This window comes from Mastigoproctus giganteus, chromosome 4, assembly GCF_048544385.1.
Source record: "Mastigoproctus giganteus isolate SK-2022 chromosome 4, ASM4854438v1, whole genome shotgun sequence".
Lineage (NCBI taxonomy): Eukaryota > Metazoa > Arthropoda > Arachnida > Uropygi > Thelyphonidae > Mastigoproctus > Mastigoproctus giganteus.
In genome coordinates, this window is record NC_143578.1 from 58187507 (window position 1) to 58208370 (window position 20864).

Below are 20864 nucleotides of genomic sequence, written 5' to 3' on the forward strand. Positions count from 1 at the left end.
TTATTCGTGGTTGGTTTGGTAGATTCCGGTTTCGTTGAGGGAGTTAGCTAGGGTTTACGTTGGTTTTGGTTGCTGGGATTATGGCACAGGGAAGGTTCGTCTTCTGTCAAAGAGGTCCTGTGCATATTTTGTTAGCGCCCTGTAACTACCCTCCTCCTCCAGTATACGGTCCTCTTGGTTCTGTAGTACATATTGGATTTCAGTGATAAGGCAGCATCGCAGGTCGTCATATATAAATGAAAGTAGTGCATAAAATTCTCCCATGTTTCTATTATTCCACAATAGCATAGGGGGGCGGGTGTCACTGAGTCCAAAGTTTGATAATTTATGTCTGATGGCGCCGGAACCAGTAAGCAGGTAGGTAACCAGCAGTCCTGGGGAGAACCAGCGCGGATATTCCAGGTAGACGGCTTGTATTATTGGCACGAATTTCCGTGTAATTTGTCCTTTTGATGGGTCCTCCCAGCATGTTTGCCAGAATTGTTGATGTAAGTTGAGTCTCCTCTTTTCTATTTTGGGGTCATTGGTTAAGACTAGTGTGAAATCTTGACAAGTAGCAGGTTTGCCTTTGGAAAGGTTGTAGAGGAGGCCACAGCGAACTATTTCGAGGTCCAGGGGAAGGGCTCCCATAAGGATCTGGAGTGCATGAGTGCTGACCGCATTGCAGTTCTACTTTTGACTCTCTCCCTCCCTCCCTCTCTCTCTCTCTCTCTCTCTCTCTCTCTCTCTCAGGGCTACTCGGGAACTTTTTTTTTTCCTGGTGCAGCATAAGCCTCAGGCTTCCTTGCATCATATGGATGATAATAATAATAATAGTAACATAAAAAGCTTCAAAGATCCTTATGTATCTTTGTGATTCTATCATACAAAGATGAGACGTCTTGTATAAAAACATTTTGTGGACTGTTAGACCTAACAACAGTAGTACCCAGTTTATCACTAACAGGGAAATCCTCTATATTAAAACAATAGTACCCAGTTTATCACTAACAAGGAAATCCTCTATATCTTCTTTATCAAGAGATGATATATTTATAACCGCTCCTCCATTCCTATCCTGTCCTGTCTGTCCTTTCTGTACCCCCTCGACGTGGGCACCTGTACGTGGTGAGGGGACCTCCCAGTGACGCTGCTGGACTTCCAGACTAGCATCACTGGGATCTAACGCCCATACCTTGGTTCCAGGGTTACATCTTTGGAATCCGGCGTGTGCAGCCGTGCGCCGCGACCCGTGGAAGCGGAAAGGGGGATCCTGGTGGTTGAGGGGCCCAGCCTTAATACACCACTTTGGCCCCTGCTTCGACGAGACGGGTGGTCCCGGACTGGCCCGACTGGGATCAATCGGCGGGTGGTTTTATACTGCTAGGGTCAACTGCGTTCCAATAAGTCTCCCTCCCTTTGGTCCTGGGACGGGATAAAGACTTATTGGTAACGTGGGTATGGTGCTCTAAGCGAACTCGGCGTCCCATTCGTGTACGCAGTACCTGCTAGTTCACGAGTGGGTGTCCCCTCGTAGGGCTCCGTGGTGGGTGAGATACTTAGGCATCAGACATTTTCTCTTTACTCATATGAGTAATTTAAATCCTTCTTCTGGGGCCCCAACAAGGCCCCTACCTAATCGAGATGATGATGCAGATAACACCTCTGCAAAACGAGCCAGAACTGAGGATAAACAACCTCCATCAGTTACACCGCTTTTCCTCATTCTCCATTCCACCGGAGAGCAGTCCATTGGAAAGATGTCACCCTTCTTCATCCAGAAAGGATTAGAAGGGTTGGCAGGTTCGCCCAAATCCGTTAAGCGACTGCGTTCTGGCGACCTTTTGGTCGAAGCTACCAATATTAAACAGGCGGAAAAAATCCTGAACGCCACATCAATAGGGGGAATACCTATCATTGTAACCCCCCACAAAACTTTGAACTCTTCTAGAGGCGTCATTTCAGAGTGGGACCTTCTTCATGTTTCTGAGGAAGAGATCTGCTCTGAATTAAAAGACCAAGGAGTGACAGCTGTAAAAAGGATATCGATACGGAAGGATGGGAATCTCGTCCCTACCCGAGTTCTTATCCTCACGTTTAACACCCCACGGCCTCCAAGTTCCATCAAGGCAGGTTATCTAAACTGCCCAGTGAGGATTTATATCCCAAACCCACTGCGGTGTTTTAGATGCCAAAAATACGGCCACTCACAAACATCTTGTCGTGGTAACCCTGCCTGTGCTCGATGTGGTGTGAAAGACCACGAGAGCAAGGAATGTTCAGCTCCAAAACCCACCTGTGTCAACTGCCAAGGTGAGCACCCCGCCTATTCAAGAGCATGCCAGCGGTGGAAGGACGAAAAAGAAATCCAAAAACTGAAAACAGAGCTGAATATTTCCTACCCAGAGGCTAGAAAACGTATCCAACCAATAAATAGCGGGAAACCTTCATATGCCCAGAAGGTTTCTGCTAAGAGCACTGTCGGGACACAAACTGAGATGACTATACCACCAAGAGAGTCATTCACTCCGATTGCACGCTATTTATTGAGTTCACAAAAGCCCACCAAAAAAACACAATCGGCTGCCACTCCTATATCCGTACCTCCTAATGCTCCACCACTACCCAAACCAAGTGGCAAAGAAAGTCCAAAAAGTTTGAAAGAGCCACCCGCAATACCAGAAAAAATGGATGTAGAGAATAAGGAGGTACCGGATGAATCAGTCTTGGAACTCTTTGCGGAGGAAGAAATGGACACGGGACAGCGTCCATTCTTCCCCAAAAAAGATAAATCCAAGACTGACAAAAGTAAGCCCTCAGCACCTCGGAAGCTGCCTGATGGACCCACCAAGCCAAAATAATGGCTAAATTCCTACAATGGAATTGTCGTGGATTCCGGCGAAATATTGATGACATCAAGGCCCTCCTGCAAAAGCACGAGCCAGTTTGCTTTTGCTTGCAGGAGACATATCTAAAGGCAAATGATGATCCCACAATGCCCAACATCACATTTTTTCGAAAGGATAGAATTGCGGATGGCCCTGTACATGGGGGAGTGGCTATCCTTGTGGGTAACCAGACCCCAGTGCAGCCCTTGCTAATTACAACCAGCATTGAGGCTGTTGCAATTCGCCTTTCAGTGGGATTTTTAATAACTGTGTGCTCCATTTATTTGCCACCTGGGACTGACATCACCCAGGCAGACCTTGATGATCTTCTAACGCAGCTGCCTCCACCTTTCTTACTTCTTGGGGATTTTAACGGACATAACACCCTGTGGGGTAGTGCTAACATCAATGGAAGGGGACGAGTCATAGAGCGTATGCTCAATGACAATGACCTTTCCCTTCTGAATACTGGAAAAAACACCTTCTTCCACATGCCTACCCGTACTTTTTCTGCCATTGATCTCTCTATCTGCTCCCCTTCTCTACTCTCTTCACTCACTTGGGAAGTGGAGAAGAATCCATACGGAAGTGATCACTTCCCCGTGATAACCTTGTTACACAGTGGGAGACCATGTCTTCCTTTCAGGTTACCACGGTGGAAGATTGATCAGGCTGACTGGTTTGCCTTCCAAAATCAGGCAAATTTTGATCTCAGTACCGTCAGCCAAGAGCCTATCAATGAAGCAGTAACGTACATCACAGAAGTTATCGTCCAAGCAGCTGCGAATGCAGTTCCAAAAACATCTGCCCGGTTTCCACCATTTCCCAAACCTTGGTGGAATTCCCAATGCACAACAGCAAAAAAGGCCCAAAACAAAGCGTGGGGGATATTCCGCCGATATCCTACCACGACGAACCTTATAGCCTTTAAACGCGCACGAGCTAAAGCACGCTATACCCGCCGTCAGAGTCAAAAGGAATCGTGGATCCATTTTACATCATCTATTAACCAGTCTACCAACTCTAAGGTAGTCGATAAAATCCGGAAAATGAAGGGAAAATATACATCCCACCCTTCTTCAATCCTAGATTATAATGGATGCACTATTGCAGATCCAACTGCAATAGCCAATGCTCTTGGGGAAACATTCTCTAACATCTCCGCAACATCTTCCTATTCCCCAGAGTTCCTGGTCCTGAAACATAAAATCCAAAAACAGGCACTCGATTTCAAGTCCAAGGGCCTCTATCCCTACAACGGGGATTTCACTAGAGAGGAACTGAAAAGAGCTCTCACTCTTTCCAAAGCAAGTGCTGTTGGACCAGATGGCATCCATTATGAAATGATTAAACATCTTTCATCAAAATCTATGGATTATCTGCTCCTTCTATATAACAGAATCTTTATTGAAGGGCAGTTTCCGGATTCCTGGTGCAAGGCAATCGTTCTTGCCTTTCCTAAGCCAGGAAAGGATCCAAAAATCACCACCAATTATCGTCCTATTGCTCTGACTAGCTGTCTGTGCAAAGTCCTGGAGAGAATGGTCAATTCTCGTTTAATATGGTATTTAGAATCAAATGACCTTCTCTCCAATATCCAGTGCGGCTTCCGAAGGAACCGGTCCACTTTGGACCATCTTATTAGACTGGAAACATCCATCCGGGATGCTTTCCTAAAACGCGAACACTTGGTGTCAGTGTTTTTTGACATGGAGAAAGCGTATGACACAACTTGGAGATTTGGCATCTTAAAAGATCTGCATAGCCTGGGTCTCAGGGGACGACTCCCCATTTTTATTAAAAACTTTTTGGCCAATCGATCTTTCCAAGTTCGTGTGGGATCCTCACTCTCTCGTTCCTTTAGTCAAGAGGAGGGAGTACCACAGGGATCAGTTTTAAGTGTCACGCTTTTCGCCATCAAAATAAATTCCATCACAGGACAACTTCCTCCTACCGTAAACAGTGCCCTCTATGTTGATGACTTTAGCATATTTTGTCAGTCATGCAACATGAGGGTTATTGAAAGACAACTACAAAAATCCATTGATCGCCTCAACTCCTGGGCACTTGCAAATGGCTTCAGGTTCTCGCCGGAGAAGACCGTTTGCGTACACTTTTGTCGCAAGCGTAATCTTCATCCTGAACCTGAATTAAGGCTCGGACAAAATGCTATTCCAGTAGCAGCGGACACAAAATTCTTGGGACTCGTATTTGATCAAAAGTTGACCTTTCTGCACCACATCCGTCAACTTCGCGCAAAGTGCACACGCGGGCTTAATACTCTCCGCTCGCTCTCCTCTACATCTTGGGGAGCAGACCGTTGCGCGCTTCTTCGGCTTTACCGTCCACTTGTGTGATCCAAACTTGATTATGGGTCCCAGGTATATTCTTCAGCCAGAGACAGTGCCCTTCGATGGCTGGATCCTGTCCATCACCAGGCTCTTCGTATCGCTACTGGAGCATATCGCACATCTCCTGTCCAGAGTTTATACGTCGAAGCAAACGAACCACCGTTATCGCTTCGACGTATGCAGTTGTCTTTAAACTATGCTCTAAAGTTGAAATCCCTGCCAGACCATCCTACGTGGACATCTGTTTTTGAGCCACGTTGGGAAAACTTATATAATACCCGTCAGACTGCCAACCGACCTTTTGGTATTCGTGTCCAAGAGCTACTCAGAGAGTTTAACATCATGGTAGACACGGTTGCACAAACACCAAAAGAAACTCTTCCACCCTGGCATGCTCATACTCCATCGTGCGACTTTTCCCTTAAGAAATGGGTAAAGTCTGAGACCTCATCATCTGTCTACCAGCAGCTCTTTTCTGCACATCGAGCTGAGAACTCTGACTTCCTGCCCGTCTACACAGACGGCTCGAAGTCTGAATCGTTCGTTGGATCTGCTGTTGTGTTCCCGGACACTATAATATCTCAGCAGATTCTTCCCGAATCCAGCATATACACTGCAGAGCTGCATGCTATAGAGCTAGCCTTGGATCACATTCGAATTTCTCACTGCCAAAGGTCAATAATATACTCTGATTCTTTGAGTGTATTACAGGCTTTATTATCTTTGAGACGCAGCTGTCATCCAGTTCTCTCTCGGGTTCAGCAGAAGATATATTCTCTTCATAAATATAAATTTGATATTCGCTTCTGCTGGATTCCTAGCCATATTGGGATAAAGGGAAATGATTTGGCTGACACTGCAGCCAAATCAGCAGCTCCCACCAACAATCGTTGCCTGTCAGTCCCCTATACAGACTACAGGCAAATAATGCACCAAAAGATATATTCCCAGTGGCAAGAATTATGGCATAGAGAGAGAACAAATAAATTATACCAAATAAAGCCTCTAATACAAACATGGCAGTCCAGTCTGCGCAGGAATCGGAGCGAGGAAGTTGTTCTTGCCCGACTCCGCATAGGACACAGTCATCTGACACATTCGTTTCTGCTGAGGGCGGATGATCCTCCTATGTGCGAGCAATGCGACACCATTTTATCCGTTAAACATATTTTATGTGACTGTCCCAGTTTTAGTAATGCTCGTTTTATCGCTTTTAACCATCTGACTGAGCCTTATACACTCAGTCAGATTTTATCCGACAATGACCACGTGTCTGCTATTTTTAGTTTCCTGAAATCAGTAAACCTTTTTAACCATATTTAAAAAATCTTTTTATTTTTACCTTGTTTACTGCTATTCGTCTTTTAAAATATATACGTGGCTTTTATACCCTGACTTAGTGACCTAATTCGTTAGGTCACTGAAAGATTTTTATCACTTTCATGACAATGCCAAAACAAGGTTTTGGCGCATTATAGCCTTAGTTGCTGATGCGCCAATAAAACTAAACCAACAACAACAACCACCTTTCTGTACACATTGTACTTCCCAAATTCCAATTCTTCACTGCTTATATATATGTGACACCATGTCTGTGATATCACAACAATATCTGCCTTTGATGTCTTGTTCAGCACTTCAAATTCATCAATTTTATTTACTATACTTCTAGCACTGGTGTACATGCAAGTATACATGAACTTGTTCTTACTCTTAGTTACCCTGACATAGCCCATGTATTTACTTGTTCCATGATGACTCCCAGCAGCTCTTGAAATTCCTAGCAACTTGCTCTCCAGGCTGCTGCTCATTACAATAGAAGCAGAGTAAGAATCACTTTTGCCTTTGCCTGCAGCCACCATTAATCTTTTAGTCTGTGAATCCCCCAATCTAGCAGTTTTCTGATCCACCTAACACTGCCTCAATAGTATCAGCAAATATTCTTGCACCATTTCTTTTAAGTGTATCCCATCCAAGTAGATGCAGTCTCTCCTGTTAGCAAGCACAGACCATGCTGAAAAAAATTCTACCTCATGAGCCTTGCATAATCTCTCCAAGGCCAATTGATTGACAAGGCTCTCATCATATACTCCCTCCTATCTTGTCTGGGCATAATTGCAGACACTTTCAAATTTAACCCTAACTTGCGACTTTTTTCTAGCACTGACCTGTACTTGTGAAGTAAATCTGCAGATCTCTTACTCTTAACCAAGTTCTGAAAATCAATATTTTCATGTTTATTTAATAAATGAGAAAAATTATATGCCAATGTTCTATCTTGTAAAATTACAAGAATACCTTGTGCAAGATACTACACATCTCCAGCTGCATTGCCTAAGAGCAGGGGGTCATATGTACATTTTATGAAATGGTATGCTGATTAATAAAATATCTTATTTTTAATAATTATGTATATACACAACATTACCAATGCATATGACAAACTAAAATGCCATTCCAGTGTGCTCTGGTCCATTCCAAGCCTTACATCAGAGGAACACTATACATCTGTTTAAGGATTAGATGCACATCATTAGAAGGCACAGCTTGAAGATGGCAGCATCTTTTCACCAGTGAATAGAAATGAATCTGCATAAGCAAGGGCAGTCCCAGGTAGGGCTTCCACACTCCACTTATGATCAAAATGACCCAAATTTTTTACTACTTCGCAATGATTAATACTACTTCTTAATGATTCCTGCAACATTATTTTAGCCTCCCTTAGAAAATCCTGTGACTGCCCATGCACACAATAGAAGCTGTACCAGTTGAAAGCTATAACTTGCCATATGTCTTCTTAGCTTACTTTCCAAAATTGTAAAGTGAGTTTATGAGATCCCAATGTCTTTGAATTATCAGAATTTGAATTCTGATAATTTGAATTTATTATTGAATCTAAACTAAACTTACAGCAAATGAGGGGGAATGAGGATAACTTGATTAGAGTCAGCTTGAGGCACTGGTTGACTAGGTAGTTGTCCAGGATTTCACAATCCAAAGGGCATGAAGTGTTCAAGGAAACAAAAAAAATAAGTGGTATGGGACATTGAGATGGTGCCATTTTACCCATTGAGGTGGTACTGAACCTAATAGCAATAGTTTTATTTGAAACAGCATCTTGAAAGACAACTGAAATTTGGGTTAGAGGTATCACTATTTAGAACTCTTGGATTTATAGTCCATTCCAAAACAAAATTACGTGCGTCTCCACATACCTAAAAATATCTAATGTATAAGGTGTATCCCTATCACAAGTCAAGAGCAAATTGTTCCTGATCCATAAACAAAAATAACAATAATGTAAGACTCAAATTCAGTATCTCAGAAGAATGGATTTACAGTTCTCAAGGCTTACATAGAGAATTTAGGCATCATTACATTAAAAAAAAAAAAAACTTGCTGCAACCCTCCATTTCAAAACAATGTTTTCAAACATGGAGATGCGATTTATTCCTTTTTCTTTTATGATGTATACACAAAGTTTAGTAAATTTTTGTACACTGCCGTTAATTATATATCTTCATTATTGCTACTAACCAAAATGGTACTAAGCAAACTGGTGAACACATTCCAACCACGAATTCCCACTGCTTCCATTCTTTATTTTCCCTTTTGCTTCCGCTTTCAGTTTCCATTTCAACTCTTTTTTTTTAAAAGCTTACTCCTTGTGAGCTTTAACTCGGGATGAATTTGCAAACTAAGGAAATGCTCCTGACATATTCATGTATTTTCATACTCACACAACCTTTTCAGTTAACTATGGCATACCAAACTAGAAAAACAGCTGTAAAGAATAAATAACATTTACCATTAACCTTCTAACCAAAAGAGGGGACACTGTTTAACCTAATGCAAATAAATAAATAAATAAATAATAAAGAAACATAAAAATATCTATTAGATTGTGCCACTATGAATTTTAGTATTCCATCAGTAATATCATGGCTGTCAATCTGCATTACTGATTTTAGAAGATCAAGATTCATGACTACAAGAAAATCAACCTAACCATCCTTCCCACCCCATCTTTATAAAACGCAACGCACACTCACTCATGTAACCATATCATGAGTGAGGTTACATGCTCACTCATGTAACTATATCTTTAGCATTAAAGGATAGGTGGAACAGGACCAGGTTGCCTGCCAGGGGCAAACGTTGATGATGTTGTAAGGCTGATATTATCTTTTAAAGGCACAAAAGGTGATATTGTTGTACACGTTGGCACTAATGCCTCAATATAACTCAAAGGTTTCTTCATAAAAGTTTACAAATGTTATATTTCATATTAAATTTCAATTAAATTTTATATTAAGTAAATTTTAATAAATTTTAATAATTTTATATTAATTAACTTTTATACTAAGTAAATTTCAATAATTTTATATTAATTAAATTTTATTATCAAATTTTATATTAATTTATTAATATTTTTATTTTTGATGTGATATAGATTTTATGAAGAACAGTGGACAGTTTCCCAGCGATACTTAAAATCATTGCTTACTCAGGAAGCTCCTACAGAATTTGTAATACCTGAGAGAGTAAGTAAATATTATGTGTTTTTTTGGTTTTTTTAGAGATAGTACAATATTATGAGTACATTAAACCCTAGGCTAAAATACTCAAAATACTCTTATTAAAACTGATTATTACTAGCAATCTAAAAATCACAAATTTCATGGATGTTTTCTCATCTGCTTTTTTTTTTGGCGATTGCAATCTTTCTGTTGCACCATAACAGAAACACAAAGACCAAACTAAGTGTTTAATTTCAATTATTTTGATCAAAACGGCCTGTGCAAAATACCATTTTGAACATATATTAAACTCCCAGTTATTTTAGCTATCAGTTGGAGAGGAATTGTAAATTATTGAAAAATTAATAATCTAGAATTATTTTGATTTAACTGGCATGCATGTAAATTTCTGCCTGATATATAAGAACTCGAAATCAAATTTCAATTTCTGTATAAGATCAGTGTTGGATTAAGGCACGGGTTAACAGGGCTCTTGCCCGGGGTGCCAAATTTTACAAATCATGAAAAAAAAAAATATATATATATATATATATATATAGCCTTAGTAAAGGGGGTGCCGAAATATCTTTCTGCCTGGGGTGCAAAAATACCTTAGTCCAGCACTGTGTATAATATATGTTTATCAGTAACATGGTCTGCTACTCATTTATATAAAATGTTATTTTCATTCTGAAAATGTCCTTTTCAAAAAATTTTTGTTGTTGTTGTTATATTCACAGTAATGTTGAAAATATGTGTGAACAAATACATATATTGAATGACTCTCGGTTAATAGATGGTGCAGCAGGGCCAGAGCAAGATCACTTGTGCAGCAAAAATACATGGTAATGATAATTATGAAAAAACATTATAGCAATCATAGGATAAAAGAAGAGAGCTAAAAATTAGTTCTAGTATTGACAGTGTAAAAAAAAATACACTTAATTTCTCTATTCCTTTCAGTAATTTACATGATCCTTCTTTAAATCCTTTCAAACTACCCACTTCCACAACATTAGATGGAAGTGTATTCCATACTTGACTACTCTTTAACTGAATATGAATTTACACACAACTATTCCTCAACATTTCTTTTTCAATTTAAATTTATGATGGCCCCCCTTATGTGTTTCATCAGAGAAAGGGTAGAGATGCCATTAGCATTTAGCAATTAATCCTAAAACTTTATACACTTCAGTTAGGTCTAACACAGATGCCTAGTCTCTTTAACCTCAGGGGCTCACGTCTGGTGAGTATGGGCTTGGCACACCCAGTGTCCTGAGCTGGATATCATCATTCTTCTTTTTCTTGGTGATTCTCTTCTACTTCTCTCTCTCTCTCTCTCTCTCTCTCTCTCTCTCAGGGTAGCTCACATTTTTTTTTTTTTTTTTTTTTGGCTGGTATAGCATAAGCTGCAGGCTTCCTTGCACCACATGGCTAATAATAATAATAATAATAACACTGCAATTTACAGAATTCCAATCTTTCCTGGTAAGAATATCCTTTTGTTTTTGTTGTCCCAAGTAATCTTGTTGCTCTTCTCTGCACCTTTTTTAACAGATCTATGTCCTTCCTAAAATGAAGTTACCAAAATCTTAATACAGTATTCCTGATATGGCCTAACCATTGCTTCACATAATGGGATTATCACTTTCTTGTCCTTGCTGGCAAGATTTCATTGTATCATTGACAGAACTCCATGGGCTGTTCTAGCAGTTTCCTTGCACTGCTCAAAGAATTTCATATCAGACCATACAGTTACCCCCCACATATTTTTCATACTTTACCACCTTCAGTTTGGTACCACTCAGATGGTCTGTTGCTTTTGGATTACTGCTAGTCAAATGCAGTACCTTGCATATATCACTCTTAAAGTCAATTTTCCAGCCTATCTGCTGAGTTTATCTAGATCCTCTTGAAATGGCATTACTGTTATTAACTTATGCACCCACATTTGTATCATAGCAAATTTAGACATCAAACTTGAAATACCTACATCAATATTATCAATAAATATTAAAAACTGTGGAGCACCAACACCAGCCACTGTGAAATCCCACTGGTCACATTAGCTCATGAAGAGTAGTAACCATTTACAGTACTTTGTCTCTTACCACTTAACCATACATTTATCCATAGTAGAACTTTCTAATGCCACATTGCTCCAATTTACACAACACTTATACATGTAGTACAGTATTATTACAAATCCAAAAATTGATATCAAAATTATTCTTTGCATACATTTCCTTTGTAACAGTCTCACAGTAGCTAATTAGACTGGTAAAGCATGATCCTTTAACAAATCCATGTTGTGATTTCCTTATTGTTATTCTCCTGACAAGATGATCTTGTATTTTTATTACTTCTTTGTAGAATGTCACATTGCTACAAAGAAGCAATAAAAATACAAGATCATCTTGTTAAGAGAAGAAAAATTATACATTATCATATAATTGTTCTTACATACACTGTGCTGCCACTTTATTAGGTACACCTACCTAGTAGTGTGTTGAGCCTCCTTCAGCCTTCAAAACAGCCTGAATTCATCTAGGCATGGATTTATCAAGATGCTGAAAATGTACCATGCAGACATGAGTGTGTCACGCAGTTCCCCGAGATTCAACGTAATCTCAAGGAACTGCATGACAGCAAACAGCCCTATCCAGCTCATCCCAAAGATGTTCAATAGGATTGAGATCCGCGGACTGAGCAGGCCACTGCAGCAAAGAAAAGTCATTGTCATGTTCCTGGAACCATTCCATAGTGATTCGGGCTTTGTGCACCGACGCATTATCCTTCTGGAAGTAACCATCTGACTGAGGATAAATTGTCAACATGAATGGATGCACTTGGTCAGCAACAAGGTTTAGGTACAATGTGGCATTCAGACGTGAATCTATGGGTATCAATGGACCCAATGTGTGCCAAGAAAACATTCCCCACACCATAACACTGCTCCCACCACCTTGCATAGTAGTCGTCAGACATGACAGATCCATGGATTCATGCTGTTTTTGCCAAATTCTGAGCCTTCCATCGACATGATGCACCAGGAACTTCGACTTGTCAGACCAAGCAACTGTTTTCCAATCCTTGATAGTCCAGTGCTGGTGTTGCTGTACCCACAGGAGGAATGTTCTCTTGTTCTTCATTGATAACAAAGGTACGCGATGTGGCCGTCAGCTGTTGTAGCCCATTCGCAACAAAGTTCGACTAGTGGTCCATTGTGATATTTTGTTCTGTGCACCACGGTTGTATTCTGACACGATGTGTGACATTGTGGCCCGTCTGACCTCTCTCATCAACAAGCGATTTTCTTCTTTCTTCTACAGGTGTGCCGCTGAGAGGATGTTTTCTGTTCTTGTACCATTCTCGATACACCCTTGAAACTGTGGTGCGTGAAAAGTTCAGGAGAACTGCCGTTTCAGAGATGCTTTGTCTAGCACGTCTTGCACCTACTACCATGGCACCTTCGTAGCCAGGTGGACAGGAGCAGCAGTGCTTAGCACATGCTTCTTGATTAGACCGGGGTTCGAGCCTGTGCCCACCAAATACGGAGGATGCAGAAAGGTCAGGGAATGACCACCTCATATCCCTGGAGCAATATGGCCTTAGTTGCTAAATGCTCCTAAAAACCAAATAACAAACAAACAAATAAACTACATTCAGAAATATTTTTTTTCATTTAAAAGATTTTTCAAATGTTTAACTAGAAAATGCCTTCATTTTAAATAAAATTAAAACTACGCATAAGTATTTATTTGTTATTCTCCCTTATAGAATCGCCATATAGCTTTTAAAAAAGTAGCACTTCTATATGTATCATATATTAAAATTGCAAGGTCATTACAAGATTGCTATGAACATATGGTGCACCCTCAAAAGAGACCAGTTCTTCGAAAACTTCTTGACAATACCATAGGCCGCATCTTGGAACTTAAAGGAGAAATGGTGACCATAGAATGTTCAGAATTTCATTTCTTTGATGAAATTCTTGTTCAAATGAAGACAGCACTAGTAAGCAAAGAGCAATTTTTTTTATTCAGGATAAAATTCTCTTTTTATAACTGTATATTTGATATAGATGTATTGGCAGTTTTATTAGCATTGTTGCATTAAAAATAGTTCATTGTTTTTATTTATGAATTAAAGAGTGATATATATATATATATATATATATATATATATCAGTATTGCCACCTCACATTTCTGCAATGCAAATTTTTTTTTTTTCCAAGGCTACTTGCTTTTTACTATGTTTTCAAATCTCTTTACCTTTACTTGGATTAGACTAATAAGTTATTTGTTTCTAGAAATTTCTGTTGTTGAATCTGGTTTTTTATTTCTTGTTTTCATAGTGTCAACTGTAAAGTTCACATGCCAAGTTCACATGCCATTTTCAAAATACTCCCATTGTAAAAAAAAAATTTATTTTGCACACAATTTTATTTTCATTTTCATTTATTTTGGTAACAAATTTATATTTCAGTAACAATAAAAATTTTATTCTCATTTTTATTTATGTTTATGTTTTTTACCATTTGGCTTGTGGTTTACATCAGAATTGAAGACACTTGTTACTATTTTGCTGTCCTAGTCACTGAAACCTAACAAGAGGCCAGCTTTATTAATTTTTTAATTATTTATCTCTTATCATACATTTTTTTTGTTATCTTCTATCCACTTTCTATCACTCTCTAGTTCCCTCATTTTTTTTTCTCTTCTCTTCATTGTCTATACTCTGCATAGGTTTAGTGTATGCTGCCTTTGACTGCACTAGACTACTTCTTCTTTTTCTCCGTTTTTCTACCTTCCTGTTTCCACTTGTTATTCTATTCAAAATATATATCAGTTATATCAGTATTAATGTTAATGTCATTGGTTCTTTGTAGTTCTGTGGCAACCAGCAAAATATAAAAAAAAAATGTGATGTAATTTTTATTATTTATTGCCATGTAATGTTTCATTTATTGTCACAAACTTTCATCTTCCATGCACCTTACGAGAATATAGCAACACACTAATCCTTTTGATTTAGTGTAGGGATAGAAAGTCAATATGTGATCCTCCCATGGACACTTCACATCACTCCATTTGAAAATTTCGAAAAGTGGAAGAGGACATAGAACCTATCAGCCATTGTTGTCCAGTTTTGTCTTTCAAAAGTCAAAATTGAAGCAATTTTTTGGAATTATGATCCAGAAATTGATGAAATTAAGTTAAGTGATACATAAATAGATGTAGTTAGAGGATAGTATTGCTTCAACAAAAAAAAAAGTAACAAGTGTTTCAAGCTTTTTAATGATTTTTTTTTGTTTTTTCAATTATAATTTTGATTTTTGACCATATTTTTACTGTTTGGCAATCAAGTCAAAATAAAAAGAAATTTAATATTTAAAAGCATTTATTTGCAAAGTTTTCATTTTTGCAAAATGTCAAAATTTCATGAAGAAACTCAGCAGAGTCCATTAAAATCAAAAGTTCACTCTAGGGGAACCACCTATGTATGGCATACCTGTGAAAGGGTTAAAGTGGCTAAAGAGGAAGGAATTAGATAAATATTTGGAAGAAGTGGATAAAATATAATACTATGGAGACATTTTATTATTTATTTTTTTAGATAGTATATAACAGAGCTATGATGCTCAATATGATATGCAGAACACTCCTGTATGAAACTCTCCTGAAATTAAAATGAATAAAAAATTAACGCAAAATAATTACAGTAAAAAATCAGTTGCAAACAATTCAAAAAAACAATTAAAAATTATTTAAATTAATTATTAAGATTTTAATTATTTTTTATAAATTTTTAACTGCTTTTTTGAATTTTAATTAATTTTTTAATTGTTATTTTAATTGTTTTCAATTGATTTTTTACTGTAATCATTTTGCATTAATCTTTTATTCATTTTAATTTCTAGAGAGTTTTATATGGAAGTGTTTTACGTATCATATTGGGGTAAATTTCTCTTATTCTTTTACAATTATTTATTTTTAAAATTTTTTATGTTCTTATATTTTTCTTGATGGCAGACGCTACATGAGCTTTACTTCCTTGTATAATTCTAACATTTTAATCATGATACTAATACTTAATAGACCTATTTTTTTCTCTTTTTCACTTATTCCTTCTACTTCCACTCTTTGGAAAAACTTTCCTTGTTATGTATTTCCTAAAAATTAAAACTTTAGAAATTTAAGTCCAGTGTCAGCAATTATCTTTTGGTTCTCAACCTATACACAATAGCAGAATACTCTTTTTCATGGTAAGCAAAAACAAGTAAAGTTTGAGCTTACAATAAAAAAAAATGCAAATTAGCTTATGTACACATATGAAAAAAACACAGGCTCAGATTTCAAAGTTGAAAAAAACAGCCAAAAGAGTTAAGTGAAGGAACACAAATATTCAATATACAGAATAGTATTCATCATTAGATATTTTTATTAATATAGGAAGGTTACATTTAACATCAGATGTGATTCTGGAAAATGCAAAATTAGCTGAAGTGATGTTAAATGAAACAGATTGTCACATAGATGCAGAATTATAAATTGGATTTGTGTGAATTTATTTTTTTTGGATAACGAAGACCAAAACAATTTTTCCTTAGCATTAGTATTATTAGTTGCAAAAGATGCAATGAAGCAGACTTTTACAGCATCAAGCAAGAAAAAAAAAAAAAAAAAAAAAAAACCATATCATTTGTCTATTCCCTCTAATAATTTATCTAATCCTTCATTAAATTTACTCAAATTATCCACCTCAACGACACCAGATGGAAGCTTATTCCAACAATCAGTTACTCTCTCTCTCTCTCTCTGAAACTGAATATTTACACATCTGTCTTGAAACCTTCCTTTTTCATTTTATGTCCTTTTATGTGTGTTGTGTGAGAAAGAGTAAGGATCCCATCAGAGCATTTAGTTTAATTAAGCCATTTAAAGGCTCAAACACTTGTTCAACTCTCTTCACAGGTGCTTAGTTTCCAGATGCCGAATTTCAGAACTGAAAATCTTTCTTGGTAACAGTACCCTTTTGTACCTCTGACTAATTTTTTTGTGCTTCTTTGCACCCATTCCATTCCAAAATGAGGCTTACAGACATCTATACCATACTTAAGATGTGGCCTTACCATTGCCTACTTTCCCTGTTGGGTAAATTCCTGAGTAAATTCCCTTATATTATTAGAACTCCATCAGCTATCCTAGCAACAGCCTATCTGCACTGCTCAGAGAAGTTAAACTTTGACAATTATCCCCAAGTCTTTTTCATTTTCCTTTACCTTGGTACCATTCAGTTGGTATGTTATTTTGGGATTATTGCTACCCAAATGCAGTACTTTGCATTTATCATTGTTAAACCTCAGTTGCCACATTTCAGCCCATCTGCCTAATTTATACAGATTTTATTGGAGTAGCATTCCCTGACTCTACTACCTTAACCACCTTGTCAACCTTATATCATCTGCAAACTTTGAAATTAAATTTGAAATGTCTTTGTTGATATCATTAATAAATACTGAAAACAGTAAAGGGCCCATCTCAGAGCCCTGAGGGACTCCACTAATAACATTAGTCCACAAAAAGCACTGGCCATCAATAACTACTGTCTTCTGCCATTCAACCATCCAAACTGCATTCCTGTTAGGATGATCTTGCATTACTTCTTTAACCTCTGACTCCACTATGCACAAAAGTCCAGCTTATGGGTTTGGAATTACTCACCTTGCCCTTTAATTTCCCTTTGTGAATATGAGATGCATTTGCATATCTCCATTCTGTAGGGACCTCCATTGAATCCAAGGATCCTCTCATAATATGGCTACAGGTTTACTTACCTCCTTTGCTGCTTATTTTAATATAACTAGATAGATTCCATCACTCCCCCCCCCCAGTGCCTTATTTGCTTTTAGCTACAACAGTGTCTTTTCCACTTTCTGATTTACTGGCTAACTCAATTTGTCTGCAGAGTTATTCATTGCACTCATCAGTCCATTGTTATCATTAGAATTAGCATTAGTTGAGGCATATGATGCAAGAAAGCAAGTTTATACAGTGTCAGTCAAAAAAAAAGAAAAAAAACCCTTCCCATTTCACTCATCCGGTAACTCCAGATGTTTGTCTAGTTCAGCCTTAAATTTATTTAGGCTATCAACTTCCACAACAACAGGTAGAAGTCTGTTCCAGCAATCAACTACCCACAGGCCCAAATGCAAGCTTCTGCACATCTATTCTACAATTGTCTTTCCTCAATATGAATTTATGCCCCTTTAGGTTTTTAATCTGAGCAAGCGGAAGTATCCCATCAGCATTGAGCCTGCTCAAACCATTCAAGGTCTTATACACATCAATCAGATCACCTTGCAGGTGCCTAGTCTCCAGATGTTGCAACTTGCAGAACTTAAGCCTCTCTTGGTAAGAGCACCCCTTTGTTCCTCTCACCAATCTTGTTGCCCTTCTCTGTACTCATTCTAGAAACTCTACATCCTTCCTAAAATGAGGCCTCCAGACCTGTATGCAGTGCTGAAGGTGTTTCCTGACCATTGCCTTATACAAAGGGATAATCACTTCCTTGTCTCTGCTAGCAAAATTCCTATATATCATTGACAAAACTGCATGACCTGCTCTGGCAGCCCACCTGCACTACTCAGAGAACTTCATATCTGACTGCACAATTATGCCCCTGAGTTGTTATTATTATTATTATGAGCCGTATGGTGCAAGGAAGCCTGAGGCTTATGTTGCACCAGTCAAAAAAAATTCCCGAGTTACCCTGAGAGAGTCAAAAGTAGAAGGGAATTACCAAGAAAGAGAAGAATGACGATATCCAGCTCAGGACCCTGGGTGTGCTAAGCCCATACTCACCAGATGTGAGCCGCTGGAGTTATTTGACCTATAACCTACTCACAATATCTATTCATTCATTATATTAATTTTTGTTTTCGCAGTGCTTAGATAACACTATACACACTCAACATTACACTGGCAGCCCACATAAACTGAGTGCACTGCCTTAAATTCTATGTGCTTCTTAACCAAGCGCATAACTCCTTCTCCCATCCTGTTCTCTGCCCTTTCTGTATACATTGTAGTCACCATACTCAAAGTAAACATCCTTATGTCTATATGGTATCATGTTTCTGATATCCATACAATGTCCACATTTGATGACAACTAATACTTTTATCTTGAAGTCAAAGTCATTCATTATGATATGAACAATGCCTAAGGAAAGACTTGTATTCTTTGTTTTAAATATCAAGGTGAAGTGTAGGTAATTACTGTTTTGAATATTGGCACTAAGTATGGCAAGCAACTCAATAACTGTACATTTTATTATTTTATTTGAATTAAATTCTATTTTGCAGTTAGATATCAGTTCTGTTTATAACTTGCCTGAATCTATGTTAAGAATGATCTGTGAGAATACCGATAAAATAAAAGATAGTTGCAAAAGTGTAACACTTGTTTTGCGTCCATGTATTCAGTATTTTTAAAAAATACTTTATATTTATAACATTGAAAATTCTGACCTCAAAGACATTCCCGCACCCTTTACTTTATTTCTTATAGGGAAAATAAATATTCTTAGTTAATGTTGTTTTGAGTTGCATGGCATCTTTCAGGAATGCACTTATCTTGTTAGGAATTGTCATAAGCAACTGCAGTAAAACAATCCATGCACTGTTTGTGGAATTGAATGTGAAATCTGCAACCGCTCACCTTTTCTTTATTTTTATGGGGGTGGACTTATGGTCAGTTCATAAGTAATGTCTCTTGGGCGACAAAACTTTTTGCAATTGAGTTAGCATCATGAAGTTTTATATATTGCTAGTATAGATATTAAGACAAATATGCTAAAGTAAAAGTTTCTGTCTATTACAGTTCTGAAGTCATGAACAGTCCAAGTGATGTCCATTTCTGGCAATGGTTAGTGATAGTGTTTCTTTCCAAGACAGGAGAAAACTCAGCTGTCCAATTTATGAAAAATTGAGGAAAGTATACCAACAAGACACTGTTTGATATGAGCAATATTTGTAAATGGTATGCACATTTTAAATGTAAATTCACTAATATTGTTGAACAGCCAAGCAGCAGAAGACCAGAGTCTCTGTGCAGTGAAGAAAACACTAAGATTTTGGATGAAATAATTCAAAAAAACAGTAACCACCTATGCAGTGATGAAAACACTAGGGTGTTCAAAGAGAAGTGTATTAATAATTTTAGATTGTTTATATTACAGGAAAATATGTTGCAAATGGGTACCCAAGCTGTTAAAAAGAGAAATTAAATTCTCCATGCAGGAGATCAGCCAAGTACTGTCAGAGGAATACAATAACTTTCAAGGAGGTTTTTTTAAAGGCCTAACAGGTGATGAGACCTGGATCTTCCATTATGATACTTATTCTAAATGCTAGTCTATGGAATAGACATATTTGTTATCTCTAGTGAATAAAAAAATCTCAAATTATTATTATTATTAGCCATACGTTGGTCCTTGAGGTTGTCACAGACATTCTCTCAGATATGCCAGAAAAGCTGTACTTGCTACCTGGAAGTCTAAAATGCTGATGGAACTGATATTAGGGTGACACTCAAGTCAAGTGGACCCAATTTCGGCAAAGTCCGGATGGTCTGTGACAGCCAAATCCTCTGCTTGCATCTTCACGATGGTGGGACTGTTAGTAATCCTGGGTATAACCTCCATGCACAAGTGCATGGTGTATGACCACCACCAACGTAAGCAGGGGTCAAGATGTGGTGTCCACACCACATGGAGGAATGCCGCCCCTCTATGTTACCAAGCAGTACTAGGTGGTAGATGACTCTCATCAACCGGTGCAATACCATCACTTTGCTTATTGGAGGCTTGAAGTGGTGGAATCCATGTTTAGTCTCTAGAGCTAAGTTCCGCTCAACCCTTCCCTATCTCTTCCATCATACAGTATGATTAATGAGCCGACCAGGCAAGCCAGTTGGGTAAAGTGCCTGCCTGGCAACCCAAAGGTCGTGGGTTCGATTCCCGCCTCGAGCTTGGATCAAAGTACTGCAAAAACCTTGGGAGGTGCATTATGGCCACAGAAGCCTATGCGCCAACAACTACTACCAAAAAAAAAAAA

General features: G+C 38.1%; 1 protein-coding gene across 1 annotated transcript in view; it reads left to right on the forward strand.

The window, feature by feature from the left end:
* Positions 1 to 334: 334 nt before the first annotated feature.
* The window catches only part of LOC150086754 (dynein regulatory complex subunit 11-like), a 77437-nt gene continuing 56907 nt past the window's right edge, over positions 335 to 20864 (forward strand). The window contains exons 1-3 of the mRNA XM_090372245.1: positions 335 to 357; positions 9672 to 9762; positions 13522 to 13758. Of these exons, the coding sequence (XP_090228371.1) occupies positions 335 to 357; positions 9672 to 9762; positions 13522 to 13758 (351 nt within the window). The remainder of the gene's footprint in view (positions 358 to 9671; positions 9763 to 13521; positions 13759 to 20864) is intronic.